At 38.3% G+C, this 13121-nt stretch overlaps 1 protein-coding gene across 1 annotated transcript; it reads left to right on the top strand.

Moving 5' to 3' along the window:
- The first annotated feature begins 911 nt into the window (after window positions 1–911).
- LOC137055719 (uncharacterized) lies at window positions 912–12595 on the top strand. Its single transcript, XM_067429599.1, has 14 exons — window positions 912–960; window positions 1053–1079; window positions 1578–1985; window positions 2370–2756; window positions 2842–2916; window positions 3075–3470; window positions 3590–3982; window positions 7490–7594; window positions 7710–7894; window positions 8219–8376; window positions 10037–10282; window positions 11604–11766; window positions 12290–12392; window positions 12485–12595. The coding sequence occupies exons 1-14, from the start codon at window positions 912–914 to the stop codon at window positions 12586–12588; spliced, it is 2799 nt and encodes a 932-aa protein (XP_067285700.1). The 3' UTR covers window positions 12589–12595.
- Window positions 12596–13121: the final 526 nt, after the last annotated feature.

Raw genomic sequence — 13121 nt, 5'->3', positions numbered from 1 at the left:
ATTAAATGTACTTGTTGTGAATGAATTGATTGTGAAATACTGTGGTTAGAACTGATTAATATTTATAAAGTTCCTTATTGAGATTTAACTTGTTTGGTTTCTCATCATATTACGACTCCTACAACATACTTGACAACTCTTGAAGCACACTCCATACCGGTCTGTGGATGGATACATATCTGATCATGATGACACTCGTGGGCTGATGGCTGATATCGACTCTTTATGAATGGCAAGAGTGCTCAGAGTCCTGAGTGGTGTCTGAGTGATTTTTAGGCTGACGTATATCATTAACTATTGTTTTCTTTTTATTTTAATATCAGAGCATCCAGTACCCAACAGAGCTGTACAATGAAGTAAACTGATTAAATGGCACGCAAACCATACAAACCATAGTTACACTCACACAGTTTAAAAAGAAATGGAAAAACTGGTTTAAGTAATTGTTTAGAAATCGCTGTTGGTTCCAGTAATGGTCCACCCACCGTTATAAATAAAGGCACTGCAGTTCAGCCTCACAACATTGAGCTTCTGAAGAGAATCTGCTTGAGTTTGCTTTACATTTTTCCTCAGGTAATCTGATCTCTCCATTTTATCCCATAGCATTCTGATTAAGCTTTCACTTATTTTCTTGAGATAGATCTGCTTATTTATTAATAGCCATATCTAAATAATTTGTTCTGGTTGATGACTTCTGGAATAGTTATAGTGAAGGAGTATTTTACATAATAATGCATAACAAAACGAAATGAGTAAAAACAACTAATGAAGATAATATAAGCTTTGTTGTCCGCTGATATGCTCTCATTCTTGGGTGTCAGGAAAGTGATTAATTACACAGAAAGTTTTTCTTTAATGCCACAATTGGCCATTCACAATCAAGTTTTGTTTTTACAGCTCAGTTTTTCACAATGAGGTTTCTAATCTTACCGTGTGTGTCGCTACTACTTCTAATTAATGGTGAGTGTATTCATAAGTGATCATGCACTTAAATGTCAGACGACTGGATGCCATAATATTTACTAAATATGCTTGGAATTTGTGTTTAACAGGTGAAATAATGAATGGACAAACATCAGGTACAACAATCATTCTTCCACATAATAATACTTTTATCATGAATTATAATCACATTAACATTCATTCCAGAAATAGAACAACTCCCAGATTATGAAATGGAAGTTTTATTCCATTTTAGTTTGTTAAAGAAAAAAAAGATACTTTTTCTCTCCCTGCACAATATTCTTGAACATTTGTGGTTAAGATTAAGAGTCAGCTGAAGAGTTTCTTTTCGTAAGAAGTAACAATTTGTTACTTATGTTGGTTAATTTAATAAGGTGTAGAGAGATTTATAGATGTAGTCAGTCTGAGATCCATCCTCAGTTTACCATCCATTCTTCCATATAGTTGTTCATATACTTAATATTCATATATCTATAATATATTATATATTTAAATTAAATTGTCCTGTTTCTATTTGCTTTGTTCTCTTGATTCCAATGATCCCGAGTGAGTTTGAGTATAAGATAATGTTTACTTGTGATTCTCTTTAGTCACCTTTCATTCTCTTCATTCAGTGCCTACAACTTCCATCACTGATCCATGTTATGATTATAGCACTCTTGATGAATACTGGAGAGACATACAGCAAAGCCCATATCAGTCATCTGGATATGATGACAGCCTTGTTGACTGGAGTGGCTGGTATCGTCTGTATTTGAATGGAGAAAGTGCTCAGATGTCTGAGTGGTGTGTGAGTTATGTCGGATGTGGTGGTGAAACTGGACTGTATCTCAGCGGTTCTCATCCAACACTTGAGGATGGAGTGGTGACCCGTGAAGTCGTGGGAACTTATGTGGGGTATTCCTCTCATTGTGGTGACCACAAATCCACGCCTCTCCAAGTTAAAGCTTGTCCAGGAGATTATTACATCTATGAATTTGTTAAACCAAACATATCAATTCCTAGACCAATGTACTGTGCAGGTGCAGTTCTAGACTCTTTTTACAAAACACATTTGCTGTTAATATTATGTTAAAGCTCCACCTACAAATGTCATTTAATTTCTTCAAACAACACTTAAAGATAAATTGTGCGATTTATATCCCAAGCAGATTTAGTAAATGTTTCCCAAACATCCTTGTATATGATTGTTCAGACAAAATAGACTGGTCCCTGTTACACGGACTATTACATTAGTCTTGTGGCAATGTTTTACATTACATTAACATTAATTAAGCTAAAAGTTGTTTTGGACAAAAATATAAAGAATATAATGAATATAAAGGAATGTTCTTTTTGTTGTTGTTTTTTTTACGTAGAAGGTGTTTGAATGTATAACTCATTATTTTTCCTTTTGTCCATGACAGTTGCTTTCCAGAACATCAGCAGTGATCCCTGCTTCAACTATAAGTCTCTGGATCGTCCCTGGAGAGCCAACAATGAAAGTGGAGATTACATTTGTGATGAACATTTCTCCTGGAATGGCTGGTACCGGCTCTTCTACAATGGAATGGACATCCGGATGTCAGAGACCTGTGTTGGTTCATTCAGCTGTAACACACTGATCAACCTGTGGCTCAATGGTCCTCACCCTCAGATAGAGGATGGAGTGGTGATCAGGGAGGTCTGTGGAGGGACTCATTGGAGAGGTTGCTGTGATTACAAGACAAGACCCATCAGAGTGAAAGCGTGCCCAGGCAATTACTATGTCTATGAACTTGTAAAACCACAAACCTGGTGTTCAGGATACTGCGCAGCGCAGGTAATGCCCTTTTTTCACTTTTTGACAGTCTTTTTAACCTTTTAAAATTGCAATCATGTTTTGAATTTCCTTCTTTTTAGATGTCAGCACTATTTCACAGGCGGTTTCCACTGTGAGTCCAGATATATTCACTGGATCCATCATCAACTTGAGTAAGTTGTAAATAATTATAAACAAGATTGTAATCTAAAGATCTGTAATTTTTTGTGTAATTTCTGTTTAGTTTTTTTGCAATGAATGTCTTTTGTTGTTGCCTGATTTACATTTATGAAGTTCTTTATTGAGATTCAACTTGTTTTTGTCTCATCAGATTACGACTCTTGCAATAACTACAACATACTCGACAACTACTGGAGAAGTCCACTCAATTACTGGACTGCGTATGGATCTATATCTAGTCATGATGATGACACTCTTGTGGAATGGGATGGCTGGTATCGACTCTTCAGGATTGGATCAAGTGCTCAGATGCCTGAGTGGTGTGCGTCTTACATGTTATGTGGAGGTTATAGTTCTCTGTGGCTTGGTGGCTCTCATCCTCGGCTAGAAGATGGAGTTGTTACTCGTGAAATTTACGGCTCTCGATATAGTCAGTGCCGTCGCTACAGATCCAACCCAATCCAAGTCAAAGCTTGTCCTGGAAATTATTATGTCTACAAATTTACCAGGCCGGCTCTTTTAATCCCAGCTCCTGTATATTGTGCAGGTACATTCATTATTCTTCATATTTGACATGATTATAAATTCTGGTTATCATATGACTGACCATTTAAATTTGAATGTATTATGAATCCATTTAATCTGCATTTTACTTTTTCATAATAGTATCTTTCAGCAATCCAAGTGTTGACCCCTGCTACAACTATACTAATCTAGATGAGTCCTGGAGATCCACTAACAACTATACTAACTATTACTATAGTATGTGTGATTATAATGTGGACTGGAAGGGCTGGTACAGGCTGTTCTACAATGGTCAAAATGCTCAGATGCCAGAATCATGTGTTAATCAAAGCATGTGTGGCACTTATCACCCACTGTGGCTCAACGACCCTCACCCACAGCTGGAAGATGGAGTGGTCACCCGTCAGGTCTGTGTCTCCTCATGGGGTTACTGCTGTTCTCTCACATCCCACCCTATAAGAGTCAAAGCCTGCCCAGGAAATTACTATGTTTATGAGTTTGTCAAGCCAATGTTTTGTGGAGCTTACTGCGCAGGTATATAGATTCAACCATGTATACTTTTTTACTAACTTTGCAATTTTTGGAAATGAGTGGCATTAACATAAATCTTTCTCATATCAGATGTCAGAGGCCTTAACGAGACATCATCCACTGGTAAAGTACTGCACTGTTCTGCTAAGAAAGCCCTTGTGTACTGTTTTTTAAGCACTTTCTTTAGGAAGTAGACTTATGCTCACCAAGGCAGGATTTATCTGATGGAAAAATAGTCAAAAACATTAATATTGTTGAATATTATAGTTTACAATAACTATTTTCTTTTTGAATATAATGTAAAATGTTAAAGAACATTCATATCAAAGTTGAAAACAGCTGTGTTGCTTAATATTTTGGAAACAGTGACTACGTTTACATGGACAACAATACTCCGATATTAATCTGATTAAGACAATACTCTGATTAAGAGGCTACCATGTAGACAGCGATTTCTAATAACCTTAATCTGATTAAAGTCATAATCTAACTAAACATAAATCCGATTAAGACATGTGGAGTATGCCTATTTTAGTCGCATTATCGGAGACATGTACACACCTTAATCTAACTATTAATGTCGTGACGGAGATTTCGCCGCATTTTGATCACTGCATCCTTTCTATATATTTTTTTATTTTTGTTGTAATTATTATGCTCATTGTAAAAGTAAAATACAATAAGTTTGTATCTGTAATCTTGAACCAGATGGGTCATTCAGTGAACGCCTGTGGCTCGACGGCAGGAAAAACAATCCAAACAGTCACGATTTTTAAACCTTTTTCATCATTAATCAAAGCTATTATTCTAAATGTAGGCTGTCAATAAGGAGTAGAAGAGGGGTAGTGTCTCTTCAAAAAAACAGAAAGAGACAATACATAATATTACAAAAATAAATCAACGTAAATGTATATAAAACATTATAAAAACCATAAAAACGCATGTTTTTTATACTTCTTAATGTAAAGTAACACTGTCCAACAGCGACACCTGCAGGTGAAGTTAGCGGGTTTCCTGAGCCCATAAAATTAACACACCTGCCGAAGTCACGCTATGATTGGATGTCGGAGAACGTAGCGTGGCATGGGGACGTAATGACGTGCCATAATCGATCTATGTTCTATCACATGTAAAACGGGAACATGAATGGAGTACTCTAAAAGCAACTCATGTAAACACCTTAATCAGAATATTGTCTTATTTAGAATGAGGTTAATAATTAGATTACTGCTGTCCATGTAAACGTAGTCACTGATACATTGTTTTTGAGGATTATTCAATGTATGGAAAACATTTATTTGAAACAGAAATACTTACGTGTATAATAACGATACACTAGTGTCACGATTCGATACAAATCGCGATACTAAAGACATGATACGATGTATCACGAAATTGTAGGCAAAAATATATTTTAATTATCATTAAAATATTATGATCAGGACTCACAATTATTCTCACATTGCATTATTATACATTTTAATCAAAATTATAGTTGTTTACTGTAGTAATGTCTGTAGACTTCCTCACGCAGTCCCCGCACTTTCATTGCAGGCAATGGACCTCTTAAGCCACACACACACTCTGTAGTGCTCGCTATGTCCTGCCTCTCCCTATTAAAGCTAGCCTGACAAGCCAGACCCACATCAAGATGTTTGGTCTGAAAACTCACCATTGACGGCTCAATCTGAGGGGCGGATAAACGGTTGTCTTTCAAACTCCCTCTGCACGGATAGCGCTACAACCAACCAGAGCAACGAAGGTGAAGCAGAGTGATTAAACATTCGCCGTATCCGATCGGCAAAAACTCCGAACACATCTTCCCTTCTTAAGAATGACTTCAGTGCCGTTCTTTGTTCTTTTCTCAGAGAAAAGCTCAACTCCAAGTCTTCCAGAGTCGCGGTCAAAGCTGATTCGAAAGACCGCCGTTCGCCAGTTTCTGTGTGTACTAGAAGCACGCAAACGCAACTTGGGCCTTCGTCATTATGGCCCCGCCCACTGACTCTAGACACGATGTGATTGGCCCAACAAGAGTTTGGAGTTTACAGCTCAGAAGGGTATTGAGAGTTGCTAGACGACACTCACGGCAGATTAGATTTGCTGCCGCTAGGGTGTGTCTAGATTTCTAGGCTATATTAATGCCCTATATAAAGAATAAACCATCTAAATGCATTGCATAATCATGCTACTAAAACTAATGTGATTTAAAAGATGTTTGCGCTTTCACTTTAAGGAGTGTGTGTGTGTGTGTGTGTGTGTGTGTGTGTGTGTGTGTGTGTGAGTGTGTGTGTGTGTGTGTGTGTGTGTGTGTGTGCACACTAGATGATCAATGCAATATTAAACTGTAAATGTTTACCTTATCCACAAATGTAAATTCTGCATTAACTCGCAAGTTGTTTTCGTGCGTCACACAAGCATTTGAACGTCCGTGTTTACTACAGTATGGCGGTCGTTCATCATATATCCTGTCTCTTCAGAAGACTAGTGTTGCGTTCAAGTCATAAATATTGTATTTACGAGTTGAAAGCGCATGAACACCACCACAAAGTCGTAAATACCAGTGGAAAATTTGGGATTTTCTTTAAGCCCCAATCTGTACGAGTTGGGGGCGTCACTGAAACATGGTGGAATCAATGGATGCAATGTCTGAAGTTGAATATAACTGGATTTAGCAGTGACACATCAGGCTTTGTCATTTACAACAAAGTAAGCTAGCAGTGTAATAAAACAAATAGCCTAATATATAACAATACCGTTTACAGTGGCTTCATATAGCCTAATATTTAAAAACGTAAAAGCTTAAAACTCATCTGATGTGCATATTTGTTGTTCATTTTCTATATGAACAATAAACCTTGCTGTATTTTTGTGAAATTCATTAAAAGAAGATACACCGCCATCTTGCTCCCACCAAAGGGATTTGTGCTGCCCATCACGTGCTATCGGAATGATCATAAATATGAGTATTCGAGGTAAAAATTGCACATGAACGCCCTCTGATGTTGTGTTTACCACTGGGAAGTTCGGAAATAATTTTGATACCCAAGTTTCCGAGATGAACGTGGCATAACCGTTAAAAATGCCGGAATAGGATACGAATTTCTGCTGTGGCAGGTGTTTTAAATTTCATTGTCTTGTCGTTAAAGTAGTACATATTTACATAGCCTAAATTAAGAATCATTTGAAGCATATTGTGTATTTTAAACACATCGAAAATCGCATCTAGTTGACCATCATCCCAGAATAGTGAGCAAGCTGACTATCTAGATAGTGTGGTAAAAATAGCCATAGAGATGTATGGCTGAAAACTATTGCCATTTTATTCTTTAAGCAGCCTTATCTTGTCTACATTATGCCTTTATTGTGAATGTGATTATAAACAATATATGCTTTCGTGTTGTGCTGCTATTTGCCAGTGATTATGATTTTCTGGGACTGGGAAATGACTGAAATAGTTAAAGTTTTATTTTTTATATTCTTGTTTTATACCCCCCCCCCCCCCCCCTTTAGATCCCTGTGCCAAACTCAACTGCACAGAGGATGAATGGTGTGGAGAGAAAAATGGCATCTATGGCTGTTTGTGTAACAAGAACCAGACCAAACCAGATTCTTTTGGTGAAACTCATTCTACTACAACAACAACAACAAACAAAACAAAACAAAAAATCACAGTTTTATGCAATTAATTAGTTAATATTATCAATCATCTTTTGGTTGTTTCCTCTCTCAGATTTCTCCGAAACCTGTGAAAGCAGCTCTGGCTCCATGTCTGTGTCTCGCTGTCAGCTCTTTGAGGCTGGTTTTCCAGCTGATGTCTTACACCTCAATGATCCGCGCTGCAAAGGAACGGTCCGGAATGGCAGAGTGGAATTCAAGTTTGATAATGATCAACACATCTGTGGTACAAATCTTCTGGTAGGATATATTACACACAATGCTATTCAATACTACCATCTCAAATTGTCACTGATTGATGATGTTGCAATTTTTTATGTTGATTCAATAATGCTGCTCAGGCTCTAAAGACTTATATGTAAAGATGTTGAAAGCAGCAGTTCTTTTTGATAACTTTTAAATATAACGTTCACTCAAAAGAGACTGCAGTCATGGTTAGTGATTTAGGTACAGCTCTTCCATTGTATACAGGGAACACCCACTAACAAACTCTTTAGGTTGTGGTTAAATAGTAGTAAAATAAACCGATTGGCATGCTCAAATATTACATCTGTGTTCCTTCAGGCTAACGGCACCCACTTCATCTATGATAACTTTATTCTGGGGACACCGAAGTCAGGAGGTCTCATCAGCAGAGAGAAAATCCTGAAGCTTTCTTTCAGATGTGTTTATCCTCAGACACACACACTTTCCATGAATGTGGAGATCAACTCACTGGAGAGGTGGGAATCTGGAAATGCTAATACACAGTATTTTATATCTATACCGTCAATGAACATACGCTGTGCTCTTTTCTAAATATAGATTGAGCTGTGGCAAATAAAAAATTGAATATACAGGTCCTTCTCAAAAAATTAGCATATTGTGATAAAGTTCATTATTTTCCATAATGTAATGATAACAATTAAACTTTCATATGTTTTAGATTCATTGCACACCAACTGAAATATTTCAGGTCTTTTATTGTTTTAATACTGATGATTTTGGCATACATCTAAAAAAAAATAGCATAAGTGTTTTTGACACAAAAAAAAGTCAACCTTCAAATAATTATGTTCAGTTCTGCACTCAATACTTGGTGGGGAATCCTTTAGCAGAAATGACTGCTTCTGCTGAGGTGTTCTGGAGGCCCAGGATGCTTCGATAGCGGCCTTAAGCTCATCCAGAGTGTTGGGTCTTGCGTCTCTCAACTTTCTCTTCACAATATCCCACAGATTCTCTATGGGCTTCAGGTCAGGAGAGTTGGCAGGCCAATTGAGCACAGTAATACCATGGTCAGTAAACCATTTACCAGTGGTTTTGGCACTGTGAGCAGGTGCCAGGTCGTGCTGAAAAACCAAATCTTCATCTCCATAATGCTTTTCAGCAGATGGAAGCATGAAGTGCTCCAAAATCTCCTGATAGCGAGCTGCATTGACCCTGCCCTCGATAAAACACAGTGGACCAACACCAGCAGCTGACATGGCACCCCAGACCATCACTGACTGTGGGGACTTGACACTGGACTTCAGGCATTTTGGCATTTCCTTCTCCCCAGTCTTCCTCCAGACTCTGGCATCTTGATTTCCGAATGACATGCAAAATTTGCTTTCATCCGAAAAAAGTACTTTGGACCACTGAGCAACAGTCCAGTGCTGCTTCTCTGTAGCCCAAAAGTGTCTTGACCTGGGGAATGCGGCACCTGTAGCCCATTTCCTGCTCACGCCTGTGCACGGTGGCTCTGGATGTTTCTACTCCAGACTCAGTCCACTGCTTCCGCAGGTCCCCCAAGGTCTGGAATTGGTCCTTCTCCACAATCTTCCTCAGGGTCCGCTCACCTCTTCTCGTTGTGCAGTGTTTTTTGCCACACTTTTTCCTTCCCACAGACTTCCCACTGAGGTGCCTTGATACAGCACTCTGGGAACCGCCTATTCGTTCAGAAATGTCTTTCTGTGTCTTACCCTCTCGCTTGAGGGTGTCAATGATGGCCTTCTGGACAGCAGTCAGGTCGGCAGTCTTACCCATGATTGCGGTTTTGAGTAATGAACCAGGCTGGGAGTTTTTAAAAGCCTCAGGAATCTTTTGCAGGTGTTTAGAGTTCATTAGTTGATTCAGATGATTAGGTTAATAGCTCATTTAGAGAACGTTTTCATGATATGCTAATTTTTTGAGATAGGAATTTTGGGTTTTCACGAGCTGTATGCCAAAATCATCAGTATTAAAACAATAAAAGACCTGAAATATTTCAGTTAGTGTGCAACGAATCTAAAATATATGAAAGTTACATTTTTTATCATTACATTATGGAAAATAATTAACTTTATCACAATATGCTAATTTTTGAGAAGGACCTGTAGAACTTAAGATATATATATATTAAATGGATCTTGAACATTTCATCAGCATTGTGCACAAGACTCTTCCCGCTGGTGAAGGCAGATATCGGGTCCGGATGATTCCATATCAGGATGAGGAGTTTATCCGGCCCTTCACTGGTAGAGTGGATGCAGAGCTCGACCAGGAGATGCATGTGGAAGTTCGTGTTGAGGGGGTCAACAGCCGCCAGTTTGCCCTGGTGATGGACACGTGTTGGGCTACACCTGAGAATGATCCTGATTACAGCCTCCGCTGGGACCTCATCCGTTCAGAGTTCAATTCCTTTAAAGGGGGGGTGAAACACTCAGTTTCAGTCAATCTCATGTCAATCTTGAGTACCTATAGAGTAGTATTGCATCCTTCATATCTCCGAAAAGTCTTTAGCTTTATCATATTTATAAAAGAAATATGGGCTGTACCGAGTCTTTCCGGAAAAAAACGAGCGCCTGGAGGCGTATCGTGTGGGCGGAGCTAAAGAATGACAAGCGCGCAAAGCGGTGACGTCCTCAAGCGTGGAGAAACCCATCTATCTCAGCTAATACAGATAATGATCCACAATCAAATCTGAGGCTGAAATAAATTGAACAGGAGAAACGGCAACATCAGGACGTCCGTCTCTGTGGTATGGACTGTATTTAGGGGCCTTTGTGTGCAGTTTATGAGGACATGATTCGGTTTATGGACTATTGTATGTGACTAGACCTTAGAGGTAGCAAGCAAAACTACGCATTTTAGCGCATTTGAATGACGAAGCACGCGATCGTATCGTTTACTGATGTTTACTCATGTGACGGTAGCCAACAGCACAGACATTTGAAGTTGATTTACTCACCGGCATCTTCCAAAGCAGGACCGCTCTGTCAAAAACACACTTCTTTGGTATGATTTGGTGAAGTCCTGACAGCAGTGGCGTGGAGATCCACTTTGCGACGCGACTGAAGCGATGCCTTGAAGCTTCCCGTCATTTCTGCGTTCAAATCGGTTCAAATGCAGCGCTGCCTTCCCGGAATGCTGTGCTGAAGCGTTGAAGTCGCTCGACGTCACCCATAGGAATAAAGTGGAGCGCGGCGCGACAGAAGTGTTCACGGACGACTGGATCTGCACCTGAGAGACTGTTTACAGCGTGCATTTCCTCTCTCTCCCTCTAGTCACGCGCGCGCGCACCCTTCCGGGAGAAGAGCCCGTACGGCCCATACAAGGAGCTTCCGCTCTATTTAACGTCAAGTAGACCCATACTCGAAAAAAACTCTCCGAAACTTGAGAGAAACTGGAAGGAGTATTTTTAACACAGAAATACTCCATCAAACGTCCAACATTAGTTTTTGAAACTTTGTCTATGTTTAGGATGGGAATCCAAGTCTTTAAAGGTGTAAAAAGCTCAGTATGCATGAAACAGCATTTCACCCCCCCTTTAAGCATAGCCTTAACTTAATGTAACTCTTTTGCTGAATAAATTATAGTAATATCTCTTCTGGGATTACCTTAGGGACTTCGTTTCAGTATTTCAGAATTAAAGCACAAGATTCCATTTTTGAACATGAATGTAAATGTGTGATGATTTGCAAGAGATCTTGAACGTTTCAGATATTCTCAGGTGTCCCAATCCAGATGACAACACAGTGGAGCTGCTGCAGAACGGCGTCTCCACATCCAGCCGTTTCTCCTTCAGGATGTTTATCTTCACTGCAAACTCCACTAAGCTTTACCTGCACTGTGCTGTTCACCTTTGCCTTCTGTCAAGCAATCGCTGCTCATTGGTCAGTTTACAAAACCTCTCATAATCATGTTTTATGAGTAATTGATATTAAATGTAATTCAATGCACAGTAGATCAATTTAAATGTATAAAAATTATGGTTGAAGCTACACTAGGTTCTTCTGGCCTCATTTTGTTTTATGATGTGTCAGTGTCCCTTTTCCTTTTTTTGCGTACAAACTCTTTTAAGTTCAAGTTTTTTTTTTTGTGGCTTCAAGCTACTATGACACCTTCCCTTAAATACAGTAGTAGCCTGACTTTCTTTCCTTTATTTATGGATATAATGTAAATGTGCACAGACAAATGATGGAAGGGATTGTTTTTTGTTTTTTTTTTTAATAAAAAAGAAATCAAAGATTGTATAGGTTTTACAGGAAAATTTTATTTCAGTCCTACTTAATACAAAGCATCATGTAATTAATGTGCTCAAATACAATAAAAATTGAATGGAAAATCTAAAGTAATATTTACTTTGTTTGTTATCATCTAATCAGTTGTAATCAGATTTGCTCTTTCCTCCATCAGGACTGTGCCTCTGGACACCAGCGGAGAGAGGGCAGGTCTCTGGACTTCCATGACAGTGCTTCCATATCCATGGGTCCTCTGGTGTGGTCTGGAGGGAACACAGGTGAACATTTCTGTCATTTTAATCATTTGTAATAAAGGTTTCTGATGATTTATGATTTTCTGATTTCATTGGATTATATTCCCTGTCCACAGATGAGTTTGTCCCAGACCAAGTGAAGGAATCTGAGGCCTCTTGTCTGTGTGCTTCTCTGATGCTGTTCCTTGTTCCTCTGATGAGTGTCCTGACACACTTTTAGTTTAGTCCCACAACATTTTACATGCCTTTTGTCTAATGCCATTTTATTAAATGTGGTACTGACGTCACACTGGTTTTGGGTTTCTGATTGTTTCTGTCACAGATGCTATGTGTAGCCTTTGTTTGTTCACTTAAAAGGACCAAAAATGATTTCAGAATTAATCATTCACAATCGTTATACTCTATGCTAGCTAATATATATATATATATATATATATATATATATATATATATATATATATATATATATATATATATATATATATATATATATATTACATAAGAAGACATGCTATAATAACAAATGAATGATTATTTAAATCATGCAAAATTATTGAAAGGATCATTCCTGTGACTCCTTTCCTTTCTATAACTTGGTTAATTAATTTAAATGCTTTAAAGATTGTTAATGCACTGTTTGAATTGTTCTTTGTGATAAAGAACAACTGAGATTCAGTCATTGCTCAAATACTGTAACTTCTTGTTTTGTTCTAGTTTTAGTTTAATTAAATAATGTGAAGAAAAACAGAAAAG

This window comes from Pseudorasbora parva, chromosome 21, assembly GCF_024679245.1.
Source record: "Pseudorasbora parva isolate DD20220531a chromosome 21, ASM2467924v1, whole genome shotgun sequence".
Classification (NCBI taxonomy): Eukaryota; Metazoa; Chordata; class Actinopteri; order Cypriniformes; family Gobionidae; genus Pseudorasbora; species Pseudorasbora parva.
Note: the sequence above shows the minus strand (reverse complement) of the source record. Positions and strands in the feature narration are given on the sequence as shown.